General features: G+C 41.6%; 2 protein-coding genes and 2 non-coding genes across 7 annotated transcripts; 3 read left to right on the forward strand and 1 right to left on the reverse strand.

The window, feature by feature from the left end:
• Positions 1-638: 638 nt before the first annotated feature.
• On the forward strand, positions 639-16,846 carry HAUS6 (HAUS augmin like complex subunit 6). 4 transcript variants are annotated; one of them, XM_032968545.2, is made up of 17 exons: positions 639-912; positions 1,833-1,928; positions 2,213-2,291; positions 2,477-2,612; positions 3,078-3,252; positions 4,214-4,336; positions 4,766-4,829; positions 4,946-5,119; positions 5,720-5,913; positions 6,032-6,143; positions 6,649-6,757; positions 7,107-7,191; positions 7,359-7,476; positions 10,819-10,935; positions 11,655-11,793; positions 12,088-13,599; positions 16,093-16,846. In XM_032968545.2, exons 1-17 carry the CDS (start codon positions 812-814, stop codon positions 16,101-16,103), a joined length of 3,345 nt encoding a protein of 1,114 aa, XP_032824436.1. In that variant the 5' UTR covers positions 639-811; the 3' UTR covers positions 16,104-16,846. The 4 variants fall into 4 exon arrangements, with proteins under 4 accessions (XP_032824436.1, XP_032824437.1, XP_032824438.1 ...); XM_032968546.2 differs by having other exon boundaries at positions 6,649-6,748; XM_032968547.2 differs by having other exon boundaries at positions 4,214-4,321.
• LOC116950859 (small Cajal body-specific RNA 8) lies at positions 7,522-7,654 on the forward strand. Its single transcript, XR_004404079.1, has one exon.
• On the forward strand, positions 11,439-11,571 carry LOC116950860 (small Cajal body-specific RNA 8). The gene has a single exon (XR_004404080.1).
• A 208-nt stretch (positions 16,847-17,054) lies between the features above and the next one.
• Positions 17,055-22,172, reverse strand: LOC116950630 (translocon-associated protein subunit beta-like). The gene is made up of 6 exons (XM_032968549.2): positions 22,059-22,172; positions 20,707-20,870; positions 20,005-20,103; positions 18,921-19,029; positions 18,119-18,196; positions 17,055-17,651 (listed from the first exon to the last, which is right to left on the reverse strand). Exons 2-6 carry the CDS (start codon positions 20,868-20,870, stop codon positions 17,541-17,543), a joined length of 561 nt encoding a protein of 186 aa, XP_032824440.1. The 5' UTR covers positions 22,059-22,172; the 3' UTR covers positions 17,055-17,540.
• Between the last annotated feature and the right edge of the window lie 348 nt (positions 22,173-22,520).

A 22,520-nucleotide genomic window follows, 5' to 3' on the forward strand; every position in this document is an offset into this window, starting at 1 on the left:
GACGATTGCTTGTGTTGCGATCAAAACGTCGTGATCTATTATTTGCTACGTGACTTGACCAAAAGACCCAAAGAGAATGAATTCCTGCAGTCACGAAAGCTTTTAATCAAGATAAATAACACTGTGTAACAAAAAAAATGTTCCTGGGTAGTAAGTGTTATTTCCTCATTGGTTATGCCTCAAACGTACATAAAATTGCTATTATTCCGCACAAACTTTGCTTCTGTGACCAGGACAGTGATATTTTGAAATTTACCTATTTTCAATGAGAAAACGCGGTGCGCATTTGTGTCATTCCTTCACATTAAGTCCTGGTCACAAAAGCAAAGTTTCTGGGGAATAAGAGTCATTTTATATACTTTTTGGGCAAAAGCAATAAAAAAAATACCACTTAGTACCCAAAATTGTGTTACATCGTGTAACCATTGTCTATCAATTCCGGAAGATGACAACAAAACTGACGGTAGACATCTTCCGGAAGATCTGCCCCCCACGACTTCTGGAAGCACGCGGCGAGAGAGGCGGGATGGAGAGCAACCCCCCTCGACTGGGGACGTCACCACGCTCATCCAATGGAAGACGCCGTTACAAACCGGCCCGCCCCCCCCCCTTTCCCGCTCTCGTCATAAAAGGGCGTGGCGTCCGTGAGGCACGACGCGATTGGCTGAGCACCTTTACCCGCTCGGAATGGCGCCTTTTTTTGTGCGGAACTTAAAACCCGTGAGGAAAGAGGCAGAGTGGCGGTAGAAGTCGTCGCAAGAGTCGACGTTTCGCGACGAGCATCGTGCGCGTGTACGAAAGAACTTCAGCGATGGCGGAGTGCGACCTGGGGGGGAAAGGCGCCCGCATTTGGTCGATGCTGTTGCTGCTGGGATGGGAGGCGCCGCCCGGCCTCCGCGTCTCAATGGGGCCGTGAGTGGAGGGCCGCTAACTTTTATTTTTAAGTGATAATGATCACTGTTATAAGTCGCGCTATTGATGAATGTGAATTATTTCATGATTAAACGATCGCCGTGGTATTCGAGTTGTTAGGCGATTAGGAGAGTTTATCGGTGTGTTAAATACGTCAAGACTTCTAGGATATCGTACTTAACGAGTTCACACAAATATTGGCGTCTTTAGATGCTGGCGGTAAGATAATTGAGTTGGGCTCGCGTTTAATAAAAACTCCTATGGACTTATTTAATGCGTATTTATTAAAGATCAATGCCAATTGCCCAGCGTCGTATATACTCTGTACAGTACTCAAGATTGTTACGTGGGGTTCTACCATACAGTGGATATTGTTTTACAAGTTAACCACTGAGAATGTTTCTTATTGAGCAGGGATGGTATACACATGCGCCTCACTTTCCATGACTATACAACGGTTTCTATATTTTAACATAAGAATTACTTCTTAACATACAGTACAAATTGTCAAGCGTCGCAATACGAGTCCATCTGAAGTGCATAGTGGTTGTGTCAGTAGAATAGACAAGTTGGGGGGAAGAGGCTGATAAAATATAAAATATAACAGTTTCGGAAGGAGTCTCATATGGCAAGGTGGTGATGGTATTGTGTGATGATGACTTGGCACGACTGGACAAATATTCGAGTGACCTGAAGGATGTTTTATAAGTCGATGGTGTGTTCCGTTCCATGTTGTATTATCTGCACCCTGTTGTACAGTCATTATCAGTAATTTTTGTTGTGTAAAAAAACAGTACAGTAATGTGTACGGTAATTGATGTAGGTTTACACGGCTCTATGTACAGTACAGTATGAGCATTTATCAGACTGGTTTTATGTCAAGGTTTACTCACTTGCGCATGTTTATTGTCTTCAACCAGGGACATGTTTGTGAAGCCGAACAAATGTGCCTTTGAGAACATTACATATTTTCTATTTTGTAAGCTGAATCCAGTGCTAGCCAAGGAGCGATTCAGGTAAGGTCGGTTTTTTTCTGCGCCCACGCTTAATTTATATCATAGTCATATATCAACAATTATGTGCGATGAAGAAGAAACGTTGCCTGGCACATCACCTATGTTTTATGTTAAGGCCACAATGTTGATGTACGAGTTTTTTTAATTCAACAATTAATTAATTTAATGATTGTGATATCAGATGCAGGTAAAATACCTGTTCCTCAGTGCCTAGCCTGCTGTAATAAACTTAAATGGGTAACTGTTTTATTTTAGTCTGCTTTTTCATTTTTTATTTTATTCAGACTGTGCATGCCTATTGTCGACAAAAAAATGGAGCAGATGTTTCGCAAAACATGCAGCTTTTGGCTTCGAGATGTATCGGTAAGTCTTTACTGTCTACCAATCTCACGGAAGTAAAATCTGCTATATAAAGTGAATGATGAGTCCATTTTTATGTAATACTGTAGTCTTAATTACTAAAATGACTCTATACAACGGATTGTAATTAATTTTTTTCCAGCAAAGTTTAGCAGTGTTTGTGGTTTTGCTTGTATGTTCTCTGACAGGAAGAAAAGCAGAGCTGTGGATTTCCACAGATTCAGCACTCCTTGTTTATTTCTCCTGGGGGAAACCTGTTTATAAACGTCATGTACCATTTCTGCATTTACGTCTTGGAGAAACAGATTTTAAAATTTAAAAATGGTAAGCATGATAAAGTTTGTCAAACATTCTTTTTTTTACCTGAGTGTTAAAAAAATGCAATGTGGAGAAAAGGCAGAACACTTAAAAAGGTTTCCATGGATGGTCTCACAAAGTCACTTGCTGTTCTGATATTTCCTGGCCACCTTAAAGCACAGTGTATTTTTTAGAGTTCCACAAATCTGCATAACTTGGCAATTTTTGAGAAAATTCTAAAACAAAAATGGTTAATTTGTCGATTAGGAATAGCAAGAAGAATGCACATTCTTGGTTCTTTCGGTAAAGTCACCACATAGAAGGGAAACAATAAAATAATAAAAATATAAAACAATTCCCACGACGTTTCGACTGCAACACAAGCAATCTTCATCAGGTGTGAAAACCATAGCAAGAAAATTAAAAAAGTGGCCTGTTTTTTTGAATGCACATGCCAACAGTTGCATGGTACTTGATATTTGTGGCGTGCAGTGGACGAGTATCGGTCGCGCATGATCCCACCAGCGTCACTAAAGCCCAGGCTGAATGGCATGGAGGATGTGGTGGCCGAGAGGCTGATTGCCGACACGGCACTGCTGCGGAAAAAGACGCTGCAGCGCGTGCACCGCATGCAGGTGGACATAGAGGAGTCGTGGAACAATAACAGGTGAGCACTGCTGCCTCCGAAGTGGCTCTGTGAGCTCCTCGAGGCTTGTCGCCTTGAATGAGGGAGGGAAAAAAAGCCAAAGTTTTGCAAAAGCTCTGTTCTCCGGAATGCTCTATTAGCTGGTGTCTGTCAGACGGCAATACAAAAATCTTCCTTTGCATGTCCGGAAAAATTCCGACAGCCATCTGGCATCTTGCCGTCTGCTTATCATAGATCTGTTCGTTATGGAGCTTCAGGACGCAACCGATTGGTGGCACTTGCGGTAGTCTGTACATACAGCACTGTACTTTGTATACTGTACTCTAAACGGCCCCACTGCTTCTCTACAATCAACTTGGAATGCTTTCCAACTGGCTGGTGAGTACCTCTGTAAAACAGTATCTTTTATCTTGTATCATGGTTAAAATTTAGGCTTTATTTCTTTCTTGAAAAGTTTGTACTTGCAAAATTTGGTGAACCACAAGTATAACCGGAATATTTTATTTAACTGGTACCCTCCATTCTCCATGGATGCCGGATAACAGAGCTGCTAAAAATATATATGGGGTGCTTGTCTTTCCCTAATCCATCAGTAGTAATCCCCATGTCTATGGTGAGCAGGAGTCTGTAGGATAACCTTTGATTTCCCACACAGATGTTTTAGAAAACCTTAGGATTATGGTTATGAGTTGGCCCCCATAAATATTTGAACATGCAAAACTTATGATTGTGAGGTACTCTAATAACACTGACGATTGTGTTAAATATATCCAGTTGCCATCTCTCAATCATTTTTGAACAATTTATTACCTTCATAGTTTCCAGTTTGGGACTTGCATTTTAGGAACCAATTTATGTGACTAGTCTGAGCGTAAGCCTTTAAAAATAATTGTATTGTTGAACGGCTACTGTCCTCATGAGTGATTTTATAATTGAGTGTAAAGAATAGCTCTGATTAATGTTATCCTTGAATGTTCTCCAGATCACTGGACAAAGAATGCAAGGAGCTCACAGTCCAAATACAAAAGCAGGAGAAGAAAATGGCTGGTGCAGTGAAGGATTGTGGCTACGTATTGGCGAATGAAGAAGGGTGCGCAAATTTCACGTAACTATTTACAATTTAAAGTATTGTTTTATTCACTGCAGCGGTATATGCAGTCTTTTGCAAAGTGATACCGACACGTAGCAAGCCTTTTTTTTCTTGGTAAAGATGGTAGCCAGATTGGGAGTGGTTATTTGTGAAGGACTCTATACACATTGTTGAGTGGTATAAAAATGTGTCGGGATGTACGCTCATTTTTTCAAATTGCATTTTATTATATTTGGTAACAAAACAAAGTACACTGTTAGTATTGTGGTCTGTGTGGTGCAGTGTTGCAAATCAATCTTTTACTTTACAAAACGAGGTTGCGTTTCTCCTGTTTACAAAGGTGCTGCCTGATATCAGTGTATATAGATAAGGTTTGTATACATAATTTCAGACTTGTAAACAAGCAAAGCTTTTTTTACATTGACTTTTGCATGCTCTCGTTAGGGATGCTGCAGTGGAAGAGTGCTTGGCTCGTAAAACCGAAGAGAACAAGATGATGTTGAAAGAGGTTGGAAACAAGCAATTGTTCACCAGCATAAGTTTGTGTTACCAATTTTCTGATGATATTGACTGATAACGATGCACCATTTGATAATTGTATCCCACCCATAATCTGAAATGTAGGTACGTGCCATGTGGGCTACATTGGAGGGGACATTAAAGGCACTTGAGCCCAGTGTGGAGGCAGTGGACGCCGTGTTGAGTGGAGAGGCTGATCGCTACCAGCTGGACGGAGCCGCGGTTGACGTGAAGATTCCACGAATGCTGCTCGCACTTTGTGAGAAGGAGATAAAGCGGGTATGACGACGGCAGTGATGTTGACTGTTTAGTTTTCTTCGCCAGGAGTACACTTCCATGTAAAAATACGGTTTAGTCTGGCGGGCGGTCATTGATATAGTGGTTTACTTATTCTATTTATGGCTTAAATTCCAGATTTGTTATTGGAAAGTAAAATAATAAGTTAACTTTAAGACATAAAATAGCTGAGGTAAGCAATGAACTTTTTCCAAGTGCAGCATTTTGAATCGGTTAGCTGTATAATGCCCTTGATTTATAAAAGTAAGCCTCGCTGAGTCTCAAGACATAAATTGGGATTTTTGTCTAATTCCATTAAGGAATGAAACCAGAGCACACAACACATTCAAGGGATTAACAAGCAAGGTCTACACAGATGTATTCAAAAATCCACTCTCTATAGCCAGCTTGGTCACCTTATGGTCCAGCTGATTTAGGAATTTAACCAATCTCTAATCCTCTAACTGTTGCCTCCCAGCAGCAGATTTACAGGTGCATGCTACCTCCAGTATAACCAGTGCATTGTCTATCGGCATAACAAATATTTTGTCCATATTGGTTGACTGCCTGACTTTTGCCATGGTGCGGTGCTCCTTTCTGCAGCAGCGTGTGCACAACGTGTTTGTGGCTGGGCGGCTCGACATGTTGAGCGTCCTACAGCTGCACAGGCTGGCGCTGCGCCACTACATGGACGAGCTGCGCATTATGGGGCTTCCTGACCTAACAATTGCTGCCCGTGACCTTTACAGCCAGGCTGCATCCCTGGCTACTTGCCTGGCGGAGATGCAGACACTCCGGTGAGTGAACGAGCATGGGGCTGATGTGATTTTGAGTTTGTTCACGCAGAGTGGGTGATCGTGAAAGGGCTGTTTGGTAGCATGGTCGTGAAGGAATGGTGTTCTCATGTTCACACAGAATTACAATAGCCGGAGGGGTTCTCCCAGACTTGAATAAGGCCGTGGCGGAACTGGACACTCGTTGGCAAGAAAAGAAAAACAAAGGATTTAACCCCCTCATCATACAACCGGTAGGATCAGTTGGTAAAACCTCAATGCCAGATTATTTAAATGACCATCTCTAATTGAAAAATTTAAACATTTTTAATTTTCAATGTTTTTAATTTTTGTATGTCTGATATTCTTAAATCAAGTTGTGGAAACCATATACAATCTGTATAATGACGAGCAATGATCCTGTAACTCGTCTTTCACTCCAATACAAGCTACTTTGCCCTGTCATCAATACTCCAATTTTAGCTCATTGGCTATGTACGGTGCAAAATAAGGTCAAGATGCGTACATAAATACTGTGCTGCCATTCCATTGCAAATATCAGACCTGTTTAATTCCCAATGCTGCACAGAATTTCGGATTAGAAGTACATTCTGCCATGTTTTTTGTAGGGACCACTGTCGATGATAATGCAAGGGCTGTAACTCCCATTTTGTTCTTGATAAAATGCAAAGATAGTTTTCTCATACTTCCCTGTTTATATTGCCAAGAGATCTCTTGTTAACTTGAGATTCTCCACAGGCGTTTACTTTGCTTCCGGCATTTCCACCTTTGTCGCTTGAGCTGCTGGAGGAAGACTCTGATGAGAATGTGCCTTCTCTCTTCCCGTACCCACGGATGGGTGAGAGGGGTGGGGTTAACTTCCATTATCACTTCCTGTTCCATGTCTTGCTCAAGATTACCTTTTGACAATTGTTAGCAGTCTAAAATTTACGGTACTGATTTTCATGGCCCCGTTAAGTTATCAATGAATTTGGTTGCATAGAGGTATCTTGATGAGGCACCTCGCATGAAAACCATTGGACAAATAAAGACATTTTGTTGATAAACCATTTTCTGTGCAATGTAACACAGGTTCATCTGTTGCTGTATGGTGGTTCTTGCAACTGCAGCATATGTACATTTGTGACACTTCAAAAATGTGATTTGAACGTTAACTTCCTACTGAAGTACTTAACACATTGACACATGTTTTCTAGAAAAACAAATTCATTTATCTGCCAAGGCTGGATCGCTTCAGGCAGAGGTCGATTTGCCTATGTCATCAGGCTTGAAAACCCCCAGGTGAGAATATTAAATAATTGACAAATAGTTGTAATATCGTTAAGTAGTTTCTCCAACTTTTAACCCACTGACTGCATTTATCCAATTTTTATTTTATTTTATAAATGTCTATTTTTAGACTCTTGGACTGTATTTGCATTCCTTTGTTTTGTATTTTTTGTTATTAGGTCTCACTATCCAAGCCATCTCAACCAAACGGAGAGTTCTGAAGGAGACGGTTCACGGGCTTCTCAACAAGGCCTACGTCATAAACCTAATGCTACAATGACTGCACCAGCAGAGAAGGTCAGTTTTTGAGATAATGATTTGTTATCCTACACACCAAAACTTAGGGAGGCATGATACATGTCCAGTCGGCCAGTCAGTGCCTGGATGTCACTTTGCCTCCCTATATAAAACCTGCCTTCTGATGAGCGAACCAAATGGAGAGAAATTGGCACGTACAGATACGGGGCAGACAGAATGAATATTAGTAACTCTCCTTTTGCCCGTCCAAGGACGGGTGTATTTCAGTAAATCTTAAACTTGCAAGCAAAAAGCAGACCGGCATGATATTCATTGCATCAATTTGTAAGGTCGCGGTGAATAACTTATTTCATTTAAAGGTTATAATCCCCTTGTTCATCATGACGTCCTTTTTACTTCCGTCTCAATAGCGTTACGGAGATTGCATGACGTGAGGGTTCTGCCTTTGTAGTGAGAGTTGTAAGTTGACGCTGAGGAGGGGGGAGGAGGCGCCTCGCCCCCCCCCCCCATGTGGAGTGACGTCACCCGCTAATTAATGGGGGGGCGGTGTCCATTTGGAAGACCTCACCTTCATGATTATTAATGAGGGGGGCTGGCCGACGTGGAGTGATGTCGTCATGTGCGGGACAGACATTCTTGGCTCATAGTAGTAAATTCAAGATCCGTTTTGAATTTTGCCAAAGAAGCTTTCCAGCGACCTTTGTTTTTTACTCATTTTGGTTAGCTAGGCTTAGCTTGTGGGCTTACCAAAACTGACTGAGACAAGCGGGCTGTGCGGGAAAGAGGCGCGGACGGAAGTGGTAAATAAAATAATGGGGGCGGGCCACACGCGGACTCGCCGCTCTCACCTCCTGCTGTGCGGCCCGGTTGCTAACAGGCCACGGACCGGTACCGGTTCGCGGCACGGGGGTTGGGGACCCCTGCTTTAGAACACAAGACTACTGAAATCATTGCAAATTCATTCCAAAGGCCGAGCAATACCAAATTCAGCCAAGGGCGTCTAAACTAGGGCTGAACGATTTGGGGGAAATATCTAATTGCGATTTTTCTGACAGATTGCGATTTTGATTTGCGATCAAAAATGTTAAGTCAGGCTTCAGTTCAATATTCAGTGTAATAGATTTAAAACGTGATGGAGCATTACCACATGATACCATCAAAATATGAACTGCTCTGTATTTTATTGCAAGGATGAGAACTTAAAATATATTAATTGCTTCCAACATGTATTTATTTAAAAAATGTAATTGAAATCGAACAGTTGTTAAGTTAAAGCTATAATAATAAATTTTACAATTCCAATAAAAAAGTAATAGGAATTTTCAAATCGCAAAAAATCTCAGCCTTTGCGATTTGCTAATCGCATTGTTTCAAATTGCGATTTCGATTTCAAATAGAATTATTCAGCCCCACTCTAAACCACCTAGACTGTAAGGGCTACCAAAGATTCATGAAATCGGTATCCCATTGAGACCCATAGTAAGTACAATAGACTGCCACATATAAATGATCAAAATATGTCACTAAACAAATATAGCCCTACATCTGTAGGACATTTTCATTCATAAGAATTTCAGAACGTCTTGAGAATGTGATTTAAAGATATTCGACATAACCCTAATATTTGGGTGGGGCTTTGTAATTTCTCTTTACTAAGGTTCCAATTAATTAAATTACTCTGGTCAGCTAGTTTTGCAATATCTTTTGGTAAACCTGCCTTACTCATTGTCTAAATAACACTTCTTCTTGACTTAAAGCTTTCGTGACTGCAGGAATTCATATTCTTTAGGTCTTTCGGTAAAGTCGTGTAGATAGGTTGAAAGAAAATAATAAACGACAACATTTCGATCGCAACACAAGCGATCGTCATCAGGAGAAAAAATGATCCCTGTCGTTGTGATCGAAACGTCGTAGTTTTTTGTTATTTTCTTTCAACCTATCTACGTGACTTTACCGAAAGACCCAAAGAATATAACACTTCTTTATGTAGAGGTGATTTCTCCTTTGTCTCCTACTATTGTGAATCTGTCCATGGACAACTTTGAAGCAAGAGGACTTGCTTCAAGTAAACTAAAAGCATCTTTTGGGCTAGATATGTGGATGACACTTTGGTTGTCTGGCCACATGGTAAAGATACGTCAACACTTTCTAAATCCTCTCAATTCGAAAAACCCAGCCATCCAATTCACCATGGAAATGGAGGTAAATGACACACTCCCATTCCTGGATATTTTGGTCGGACGCGGCCTAAATGCTAAAATAACACTGCGTTTACCGAAAGGAAATGCACACTGATGCCTATCTCAATGCAGATTCGCAATTATCACCCCGCACAGAAATCCTCTCAAGACGCTCGGACATCGGGCTAAAACGTGTCAGATGGTGAAAGTCTGAGGAGAGAGATTAAAAATGTTAAAGAAGCGCTATGATTACATGGTTACAATAATACTCAAATGAACAGAGCATTGAATGCCAAACCGAGATCAAACAGCAATACTGCTGAAAACGATCAGGTTATTAAAACAATTTAAATACTATTTTGCGGGAGTAATTGGCTACAGTTTTGGAGAAACAATCGGTAAGATTTGGCGGTACACAACATAAAAAAATGAGTATTATGTACTAAAGATGAAATGCCTAAGTTATCAACAGAAGGTGTGTATCGGATAATTGCTTATGTGGCAGAGGCTATATTGGACAGACAGGATGTAACAGCATAACACTAAAAGAACACCAAGGAAATATTAAATGCTCTCAAACACAACTTCTGGCAGTGCCTACGGGGGAATACAAATATTTTTTGAGGTGGGGGTTGACAATTCTTGACAATTTTTGACAATCCTTTAGATCAAATATTTACCCCCACTTTCTATTACTTTTTGATTCAGGACTTCTGCAAGCTTGTTATAATTTTGTTAATGGACAAACAGAACGCCTGGCTTTCACAATAGCTTAGCGTTTGTATGTATATGTTATGTTTTTAAGAGAAGGCAAGTTTTGAAATATATTTTTGCCAGGTACTTCCTGCTAGTCTGTTATATAATTACAATAACCCCCCTCCTCTGATCTCTGCACCTGATGGGTTCAGTGATGTCATCTTGCTTTATTTAAGACTGGAAGCCGGTGGATTGCTTCACTGTTCTGGCAAATAGCACTATGATGCTAGATCAAATTTACATGCGAACTGTCATATTCAAATTGTAAATGTTGTGGATTTATTCTCCAACACGCTGGTGGGCTTGAAGTAGTAACTAAATGGCACGTTGTTTACGTGACAAACCTTACTGGCTGTGTCGGGTGGTAGAGGGTTATGACACTTATACTAACGCGATCTAACCCAAAAACCTTTATTATGAATAACATTTGTGTTTTTGAATACAGAGGACTCGGAAGGGAGAGACCAGGTTGAGGAGGCCAGCATGGAAGTCGCAAGCAAAGGACTTTAACCTGGAAGCAAAAACTGCTATGGAGCGGGCACATGACAAACTGGCAGAGCAGGTGTGGATATTGGTGGAAAATCATCCATTGACATTCTTGTCATCCAGCAGCAAACACTAATCATCTGTTTTAAAGCCCTGAGCCAGTGGTGGAAATTACACATTCCTATGGCAAGAGTAATTCTATCCATTGGACAATGACTTAACTTCCCCACAGTGGTATTACTGTTATTGAGCATGGAGGGATGATAGCCTGAATCAGCCCCCAACCAACGTTTTTTACTCGCAACTTGCAATTTGTGAGCCACTCACATTACCATCTGAGCCACCCGGTCAGATAGTGAACACAAGTAAATATGTGGCAATCTGTGTGATCCATAGACAAAAGTTAGTGGTTACATAATTATTTGTTAGTCATTATGGTTATACTTATAAGATGAGATGTAGAAAGTTGTCTGGTCTGCTGAGATGTTGCCAAAAGTTGTCTGGGGGAGGGAATTGGTGTAAATCATTAATTAATATCGTTGACACCCAGCTGTGAAAATTGATTAAATAAAAATACTTTGGGAAGCATGATATATGTCCAGTCGGCCAGTCAGTGCCTGGATGTCACTTTGCCTCCCTATATAAAACCTGCCTTCTGATGAGCGAACCAAATGGAGAGAAATTGGCACGTACAGATACGGGGCAGACAGATTGCGAAGTGGATACTCCGTTTGTTTCTGTGTGGTACCCTTTTGAGATCTTACCTAAAATTGTCTTCTCTGGTTTGAATTTTAGATTGCAGAAGCAGTGACACTCGGGATGGTCGGAGATGGTGCGTGCTTTGCACTAGAGGGGGCGGAGGATCCAGCCACTGCTATGCTTAGCAATCCATTCATCATCAAGTCGGAGCTGCAGAGGACACCTGTCCAAATGGGTATGAGTGGGATGCCCGCAGAGATTAATCTGGCTTAAGTTAATCTTCGAAAGCTAATTGAATGATTTACCCCGTGTTTTTTTTATTTCCACAGTTTATAGAGCAGGTAAATCACGTGCAGTTTAGAAGTAAACAACATCTGTGTATTGATTACAGTTCATTTGTCTTATTTTAAATGCTGTGTGTACAATTGTTTGGAATTCATAGTCCTAGTTGTGACCTGATATATTCAAAATGAAAGTGCAAGAAGTGTTATTTTGGAGATGTGTTTTATTCACCAGTCTTTTACTTTAGTTTCAGATGTGAGGGCTACGTGGAGGGAAGACACTGATGGACAGCTCTTGGATGAGACACCAGATAGTTTTACGGATGCTGATGGAAACAAACTGGCACCAATCTCTGACAAGAAATCGGACAATTCCTTATTTGAGTTGGGACAAGAAGGCGACCAACACACAGCTTTTCCTGTGTCTCGTGTTTGGGGTCCCCAACCTCTGAACGCCTACAGGGCAAATACAACGGAATCAAAAAGGATCAGTGCCTCAGATAGGGACGCTGTAGTAAATGGGAATGGCAGCCTCTTACCAAGAGGAGATTTATCAATGCAGCCTAAAAAAGAGCAGCCTCTTAATATTCCCTTGAATAAGATGGATGATGGCATTGGATCGTTAAGAGATTACCAGAACGTTTTGGAATGTGTAAATTTTTTGCAGGAAAAGTCAAGTTTAGACTGGGAACACAACCGGCCTGCAAATGCTGTGGGAAACCAGGCTTCAACAAAACATGCGGAATATTTCGGCGAGCATGCAGCACAGGAGCACCATATGATCAAACCTTCCCACTCAGAGAAAAAGGATTGCAATGATTCAAATGAAATGTATTTTATGAGCCCATTTACCACTACGGCAGATCGTTTAAAGAGATTGTTTCAGAAGCCAGTTGATAAGAGTGTGGACTATTCACCAATTCGGTCGCCGCTGTTAATGTCCCAAACCCCATTCCCAGCTTTGTTTTCAGAATATGCTGGCAACAACGCCAGTTTTTCTCCACAGTTAATGAAGTTTACTGATACAATTACACTGGCCAAATTACCTCTTGAAAGTCAAGAATCAATGCTGAAAAGCAACTTGCTGGACTTAAGCTTAGACTTGGTGAAGCCAGAGTTGGTGAAGCCAGAGATGGACAGGCAAGTTTTACCCGAAGTTTCAAACCAGCCAGAGGCTGATGGCTGTACAAAAACCTCCACCGCCTCGTTTAATTCATCTGATAATTGGCCAAATCGATGGCCGCATCTGGGGAAAGAGAAGTACGAAATTGATGATGCTGCCCAGTTTGGAATCCTCAACGAGACGATGCCTGTGCTGGGAGACAGCCACAGCTCCCCAGGTTCGCTGTGTGCCGAGGACAGCATGGAGGACAACAGTGCAATGGTGGCAGCGGCAGAGCATCCTTGGTGTCCAGACAATGGTGGTCATGATAGGTGGCAAGATGACACGCGATTGCTCTTGAAAGATTTCACTTCCAAACAGGTGCCAGCAATCAGTGGTAAAAAGGCAATCGCTGATGAAATGGAGGCTGTAAATGAGCCGAGAGAGTCCGAGCTTGACGAAAAATCTAGTAAGAAGGCCTTTTGTCTGGACGACGACTTCCTCAATTCATTTGCACTGGATAACGAAGAGATGGTGCACGGAGGTCGACTGTCCCTGGAGCTGGCAATAACACCCAACCTTTTAGACCAGTTGGACCTGGACTTCCCACTCCCACAAATTTACTTGGACCGCTTTGCAGGGAGAAAAGTCATGCCCGGTAAGCTCTGCCCATAATCCCAACTTGAATGGTTGTGACTAGAACAGATCTGTCAGGAGCTGCTCCCTCTTCTGTTCTTGCATATGACTGTTCAGCAACTAATTGCCTATTCCATGGTCTGCTAGCCACAAGAGGGCTTCAGGGGACTATAATGTTGCTCTTCCTCCATTTGAAGGAGTACTGACATCTTACTATGTGGTCCAAAGTTGGGTTGCATGGCCACAGTGGCACTGTGGCTTTTCTTTAATTTTCCATTGAAGGATGTGTGCAGCGGCCTGTTGATGTTTTAATGTGGTTGATAGTACACCAGTGTTTTCAAAGAATGTCAAAAGCCAGAAGGTGCGATGTTTGGGTCTTGAATTAGGTGTTTATTTTGGCCATCATTGATCCACTAGTCGCCAGCGTTATTCTGGATCTGGAAGAGATTCTAGGATTTTGACAGTGATCCCAGAAGGGGAATAGGCACTTGAGACAATGTTAAGTTAAATTTTTGATGTCTTAGTCGATGGGTAGCTTGTCGTTGGCAAGAACTTGTAATCCTGCATGCAATTTGCATGGGAGATGAAATGTTCTCGAGAGGTATGTTATCAGCATATATGAATTTGTGAGGTGTACATGGCAGGTCACTTATGTATGTTAAATAATCACGTGCCATTACTGATCTTTGACGGAGACCATTGTTCATAATTCAATTGCAGCTGTTTACCAGCGATGTAGAGTTTGTCCTTAACGCAGTAGTGCCATGTTAACCAAAAATGCGTTATAGTGAAAACAATTTCACCATAAATAATGTAACGATATAGTTTGGCGAGATACGATGTATACACAATTGACGGGGCAAATAATTGTGTACCGCTGCGTTACTGTATCGTTCCGAATAACATACCGTTCAGCTGCACAGCTCTGAAAAGTAGTTCGTTGTCGACTGCTCAAACTGTTTATAATGGGTGTGTTCTGTGCCCAAACGTGTGTTCCGCATTGTGTGGAAAATGTTCCCCAATGGAAGAACCATGTTATAGCACAAACGCATTGTGTGAACACGCGAGGACTTTAACACGTAGGCTTTCACGACCAATATTATTCATAATAAAGGTTTTTGGGTTAGATCGCGTTTATTTATAAATGTGTCGTAACCCTCCACCACCCGACATGGCCAATCAGCAAAAAGAATTGTCACGTTGACAAAAGACAAATAGTTCACTACTTTAGCCCACTGGTGTGTTGAAGAGTGAATCCACAACATTTACAGTTTGATTACCACGTTTCAACACACCGGTGGGCTAAAGTAGTGAACTATTTGTCTTTTGTCAACGTGACACTTTTTTGCTGATTGGCCGTGTCGGGTGGTGGAGGGTTACGACACATTTATAAATAACGCGATCTAACCCAAAAACCTTTATTATGAACGCGAGGACTTGCTGTAATCTGAACATATGGTTTTGAGCATCGTGTCGATTAGGTGTGTACAGTAGAAGGCCATCTGATTTTTGCCAACTTCATTAGTGCATGACGCTAAACGGAGTCATAGGCAGCAGAGTTCAATCGTTGCTGTGACAATTTTCTGTTGATGCTGGAAATCAGTTTCTAATGAAGGTGGTGAAGGCAACGATTTGTTCGCACCAGCTATGGCCAGTTGCAAATCTGGCTTGTTGGGGAGGCAGTTGAACATCGATAATGTAGTAAAGTCTGGCAAGCAAAGCCCATTCTATCGGCATGGAGGTGGAGGACGAGGGATAATTTGCCCCTGCAGCTGCAGATTTCCAGGTTTTTAAGATGGTGATGACTTTGGCTTTCTTCCCTACCTTTGGGATTTTGCCTCTGAGCCTCCTGAGACATGCGGCTGCGTAGCACATTTAACAGAAAGATTTAACAACTTTTAAAAGTAATTCTGCCTGCCACATTGAATTTACTTCCTTGCGCTAGGTTTCATTGTTGCAATGTTTATGCCCAACATTTTTCACACTTGACATGTCCTCGGTCTCCTCTTGTTAGGTTATCCCATTGGTTAACCTTTGGGTGCAACTACAATGTCTTGATAACTTGCCCTCCATCCTGCACGTGCCCCACCCATCAGCATTTTCCTCATCGCATAACAACTCTTCTCTTCCACACTTTCATGAGTTTGATACTTCCATGAAAGACCCATCATCCTCTCTACCGTTATAGGTCCATAAACCTTTTCTAGTTGCTTTGTTGAAGGGCCAGCACTGTCCCACACTAACACAGTAAAATATAGTGCAGTGCATTTACATAATCCTATTTGAGACAAATGTGACCATTCATAATTACTTTGAATGTTAAATTTCGATTTAAAGCTTTCGTGACTGCAGGGATTCATCTTCTTGGTTCTTTCGGTAAAGTCACGTAAAATGGAAATAAAACAAAAATGAAACATTTATTATTTTATTTCCATTTTACGCGACTTTACTTTGAATATTTGGACATTACCATTTTACCTTTTTTATAGACTGCTTCGTTCTTTTGTCTTTTCAGAGGGTGATTAAGCAATCAAGCCTCTGGGAAGTGAAACATTCAACTGTGTACCAGGCAACTAATGAGTAGCCAACACATTACATAATTTTATTGCTCACTGTATGTACAACGTGCAAATTTACATGTTGCCCGTGTTAGAACAAAGCTAACGTAGTACTTATTGTTCTTATCTGTACTTAAAGTGGTCTTCTCCATATATATAAAAGGCAAATTTGTGAATGTCTGTTCAAAATGTTTAGCGTACTTCCCGACATGCAGCAAACTGGAAATTTGCCATGTGGGTGCTTTCCAGACTGTACACCATGCAAAAATTATAAAAATAGACTTTTGTATTTATTTGGGGGGGGGAGCTCAATAATGCATATTTATTTTGCACAGCAAGCGAGCTGACGTAAAATCTGTCACGTTACCCACGCATGTGGAAGCTTAACGCATTGCAGTGCAGTTTTTTAGCGCGCTGCACTATGAACCCGACGACCCGAGTTCGATTCCCGCTCATGGCCACCACCGGTGGCGATTATTTGAACCGGTCCTGGGCCTCCCCTAGGTCGACTCGGCCTCAAACGAGTAACTGGTGTGGTTTGTGAATATTGCCCCTGGGAGACAAAGGCCCGTGGTGAATCCAAGTCCCGGGCGAAACCGGGTAGTACAGCTAGTATGTAATCATTTTTTGCAATTATCTGAATGTTTAGACTGTTAAATATAATTCAAACGTTCAATGTTTAACATTTTTAGAAATAAATTTACGAACTAATTTTGAGTGGTGGCTCCTTACAAATGCTATCACATCACATAAGCATTCAAAATAACTGACTTAATGACATGTTAAGTCGGCCCTTAGAATATATTTGTTAAACCCACACGTGTATAAATAGCATGTAGACTTAGTAAATATTTTTCTAGCAAGCATTGTTTTTCATGTTTTTTTATAATTTGTACATTTAAAGCAGAAAGCACACAGGTTGTATTCAATGAGGAAGTTTTTTAATTGAATCAAATGCAATAACAGTACTGCTTTTCAGTGACTTGCGTTACATCAAACAAATTTACAACATGATACAGGTGCAAATCACAATTATGGTGGCATTTCGACTATTTCAGAAAGTTGTGCCCTCATGTGGGTTTCACCTGAGCTTGTAAGCCCAGTAAAAATATAAAGGGTAATGTATTTAGCATGTAAACTTTATGCTAAATTGATACAAATGTGCTATGTTAAATAACTGAATTATTGAACACAATAGTCATTGCAAACTTTTATTTTTGGGTAACTATCATAAAGAGTATTTTCACTTCTCAATTGTTTCTCATAAAAATTAATCGTTGGAAATAAACAATCCAGTGTTTACTGCCTGGAACATCACTTACATTAAAAAAAATTACTGCATAGTTAGAAAATCCCAACACCCTTCCATAGTTTGATGTCTGACCAAAGTTTGAGTAAGGCTGTACTAGTTTTTCTTCGACTTGAGGGCATCATATTTCCTCTTGCTGGAGTACCACAGCAGCAGTGGAATGCCGATGGAGGGCAGCGTCATCACTCCAAATGCTGCCCAGTCCAGCTGTGGGAGAGATTAAAGTCACCACAAACTCTGTATAACCAGATAAGCATGACCAAGTGGAGTAGCCTAAAATGTGTCAAATGAAAGTACACACCAATTCTGGCACTCAGTCTTACTAAAGCATGTTTAAATATTTAACTGCACATGTTCGTACCTCCTGGGCACATTCCTGGTGAATTGTTCAATCTCAAAAGCTAAGCATTCTTTTGGTTAGATAAGTACTTGTAACGCATAATGGTTGCACATCCATGTCTTATAGGTGGTGCGTTTTCCTTGTCTGTTCCCTGCCTGCAACCAACATTGACCAATAGGGTGAAGTAAGGTCCAACAACCACCACACCGCATTGGGTGGTGCTGATCCAGGAGACTGACAAAAGAGCTGTCGGTATTTCCAAAATTATTGTTAAGTCACAAGATTCCAATTTTACAAAATGAGGTGGAGGGGATCTGTTGCAGTGCAAACATACATAGTGAGGAGAGAACTTGCGATCGTATTCCTTCTGAGCCAAAATTCCCCCCTCGCCAGGTGCACTTGTATGGCCGATCTGCAACACGGACATGGTTTGTATTTCAATAGCACAACCAACAGCCATCGCTGAGCAACACAATACTTTAGGCATATCAATGACACCTTAATCATGAAAGCCCAATCTTGATTTGAAGCTTTCATAACTGCAGGAATCCATACTGAAAGCCCAGTTGCAATTTATAACAAGCGTTCGCCAGTGGTGTACAATACATCCATGCATTTAATTACATTAAAACATTTAACGTGTGGTGCTGCATGAACTGACCGAGACTTGTGTTAGTCCTTCGTTGCGTCATCCCCTTGGCCTTGTTGGCCCTGCGCTGGGAGAGGGCAGTGTTGCTCTCTCCCCTCACCCACTTCCAATTTTACCACATTCCCTAATGCTGTCATGTGATGCATTTGCATTTACACACTTTGTAAATTGTAATTCTACTGCAACCAACTCGATTATCCGTGGTAATGGTGGGGGGGGGGGCTGATCAAACAAACGGATAATGAAAACGATCTATAATTCAGGCTAAAAATATTGCTTACCTATTGAATCTACATTTAAGGTAGGATCTCGTCTGTTTCAAGAAATCTGTTTCCTTGTGGACGTTTGTACTCTGGTCGGCACCAAGTCACGTGCCCCCAACAAGTGAAGGGCACAAAATAAACTAGCAAGCCCATGAACATGTTTTGCAAGCACGCAATCCGAATATGCCCACAGCTTCACGAGAGTAAACGATTGAGCCACTCACCACCACCTCAGCGCCCTCCTGTGGCAGGTAAGAAAGCGTGGCGGATGAGAAGTTGAAGAGGCCCGGCACAAGTGGCCGCAGCACAACGGAGTGCGACACGTTACTCCCCCTGCAGGCAGCTGTTAAAGAAGCTCCCTTTCGCTGCTTAACGTTGGTGACCACTGCAAGTTGAATCCATTATCAACTTATACCATGTTTTTATGGGACATAACCAGTTTCAACTCAAGTTGCAATCAAAGCAGCACGTTTCCATGTTATATATTTTTTAAGTTGCCTGCAAATTTAGGCTGTAGCCTGATTTTTTTTTTTACAAGCCGATCTTGAATCACTGTCTGGCCTGACATGTATTTTGCAAAACAATGTCAATTACTGATGTGGCTGGCAGGATCATTTAATTTTGCATGGAACAATTGTCAGCAACTCTATCTTGACCTTTCATTGATTTTTTTTGGGAAGGTGTTCTAAAGTGTTTTTGGGTAAAATATGGCCAACTGAAGTAACTTAATTCATGGAACTTTATTAGTCAATTCTGGGTTTTATGAAGCCAAAGTCAAGTCTAATTGGGTTATGGAAACCAGGCATGCTGCTCACTCACATTGCTGCATTTAAAGGATAATTCGCGTCACAAATTACATTTGTTTTGCAGATAAGTATGTGGGCTGCATGTCCTAGGCTGTCAGACCAGTTTCAGAAAACAAGACTTATAATCGGTGCTATTATAGCATTCTCATGACCTATGATGTGGATGCTACAAGAATGTGATAGTGGCATGCCAGGAAGTTTCTTATAAGTCTCTTTTCACTGCTTAACAAAACCTTAGACTCTATGGACAGCTTTGACACGCAGCCTATGTCTATATATATGCAAGATAAGGAATAATTTTAGGAAGCGGTTCGTGCAAGGCACTCCATGCCCAGTGATCAGATTGATTCCCAGCCACGGCTAACATCAGTGGTGAGATATCTGAAACTGTTCCTGGGCCCACTTCAATTCAACCTGCACTGTCAAGAATGCTAAAATGTTCAAATAACTTCCATGACTGAACATTTTTTTTAACACTGCAGTGTGCGTGAGCGGAGGATACGGGGCGATCCTCTCCCACTTTACGTTGAGCATCCCTGAGACGATACCAAACTGCTCGGGGTGGAAGGCGTCATCATTCAGCTCCACATCCAGGGCAGCACTAGAATGGCGACATTGACAACAGTGAACCGTATAAAGCAGGGGAGGGAAAAACATTCACGAGGGCTGAATAGCACTTGCAAATACCTTTGGACAATGCACTCACATTAGAAACTTATTAGGCCAAAAATATTCCTCTAGTATCCGATTAGTGGCGAAGATGCTTGCATTTCTGGATAACTCATTTGTGGGCCATTTCTGAGTGATAGATCTCTCAGATTCCCCACTTATGGTTAAACAGAAGACAACTTAAAACACAGCTGTTGTGGCAACCTGATAGGAAGTGTCCCAGGCTATCCAATGGGAATTTGAAGCTTCATTAATGAGAAACTGCTTGAAAGTTATGGTGACAATGGAGTATTCTAGTTTTATTATCCCCTAACAAATCAATGCATCCACAAAACGAGCGCTATAACGGAGCACTTGTTTGATTTTACGATACTTTTTCATTGATTAAAGGATTTGAGCTTGTGGACAGCCCAGAACGTAACCGATATCTACGGTTTTTTGGGTTGCATCCTTTTATAAACTTTCACATGTGCATGCCCATACTCCAACGCAACAAGGGCAATTGGGTTCCCACAAGGGTGGTCCAAGACCTCACCTGGAGCCCACATTGTAGATGTTGTATTGCACCGTAAGGTCCTGCCCCTCCACCGCGTACTTGTTGAGGAGGCTCTTGGAGGCGAGTAGCCTCGCCCCCTCGTCAGTGCGTACCGTGCCACTCACCGCCAGGGCCACCAGCAGCAGCAGAGCTAACCGCGCCATCTGCGGGTACACGCACAACAGCATCGCTGAAAGCGACTGAAATAATTTTAAAAGGTGAGATTGGTCTGTTCGGTTACAATTAAATCGGTCCATTTTATGAACCGGTGAAAGTCCTTCCGAGTCCACAGGCTCTTCTAAAAAAAATTAATAAATAAATACACTTTAAAAATAAATACATTTATGCAAACCGACACACCTGAAGACGACCGTTTGTGTTATGGTCGAAACGTGAGAATTTTTATTTTATATATATTTTATTGTTTCCCTTCAACGTGACTTTACCGAAAGAACTAAGAATATCTTCTAAAATTGTTTAAACGTAAATTAAACTGATCTGTTCGTTCATGCAGAGACCATCAGATACCAGGATGTAATTCGAATGTACAGCAACGGTTTCTACCTGTAGTCTGATGACCACTGGTGGTCTGGAAGACCGTGCATTGAGAAGTGGACAGTGGAACTGCAGATGTTACAATTTAGATAGGTAAATTTTCTAAATAACTGATGCATGGTGGTCCGCGAAAAATGTTTTATTGTTGATAGTTTTCCGCGGATCCAGAAACGTTGGGAAGCACTGGTCTTGACACCCGCGGATACCAGTTTCGGTTATGTAAAGACCCCATCAGCGACTTATGCCATTCGATTACCACCTAAACACCTCGTCACAAACCAATCTACTTCTATTGTCTAGACTCCATTTGACACCCGTCTGCCACTTATATCCAGGGACCCTATGACGGCTCTACAATGAGGGTCATTGCCCGAAATTTCACCTATTTAATACATAGAGCGCAGCATTATTCACCAATTCCTACCGTGACCCTGCTGTCAGGATACGATCACACCAGGGTGCAATCGACTCTTATGGAGGTCACTTGCACAGATGTCAATCTCCACCTCGCCGGTGTCGCAGCGTGAGCGAATTCGTTAAGCACAAACGCCTTTCAACAACGAATCAATTAACATTCAACTCAATTAGTACGGCAGTCGATGCACCAAACATTCTCCATTCAAACTCTCGACTAGTCAGGCCCTCGTAGGCGGACAATGGGGGAAATTAACTTTCCTGAAGACGCGGGCCGCCTATTACCGGTACGCATTAGTAAAAGTCAAACGTGGAGTAATTGGCTTTGAGCAGCTGAATGGTGGAATGTTTATTTGTGATCTGCTTGGCGGTGAGGAACTCACGTTGTTGAGCAGCCTCGCTGTTGGAACGGGAAGTGGCAACCGGGGAGGAAGAGGGGCCGCGCGGGTCGTGACGTCATCGGCTAAACTGGATGAATGACGTCACGCGTCGGTTTGACGTCATGTATTTTTATATTCTTGGTTCTTTCGGTAAAGTCGCGTAGAAGGGAAACAAAAAAAATAATAAAATATATATAAAACAATAAAAATTCTCACGACGTTTCGACCATAACAAACGGTCGTCATCAGGTGTGTCGGTTTGCATAAATTTATTTATTTTCAAACGGTGTATTTATTTATTTATAAAAAACCGTCAGCGCCACGCGCAGCGATTTGGCAGTTTATTTAGAAGCACGAGTACATCTATGTTCATCTTCTTTGGTTCTTTCGGTAAAGTCACGTAGAATGAGAATAAAATAATAAATTGATAAAATAAAATAACAGAATAATATTCTCACGACGTTT

This window comes from Petromyzon marinus, chromosome 40 (assembly GCF_048934315.1).
Source record: "Petromyzon marinus isolate PM22_M1 ecotype Great Lakes invasive population chromosome 40, UKy_Petmar_22M1.pri1.0, whole genome shotgun sequence".
NCBI lineage: Eukaryota > Metazoa > Chordata > Hyperoartia > Petromyzontiformes > Petromyzontidae > Petromyzon > Petromyzon marinus.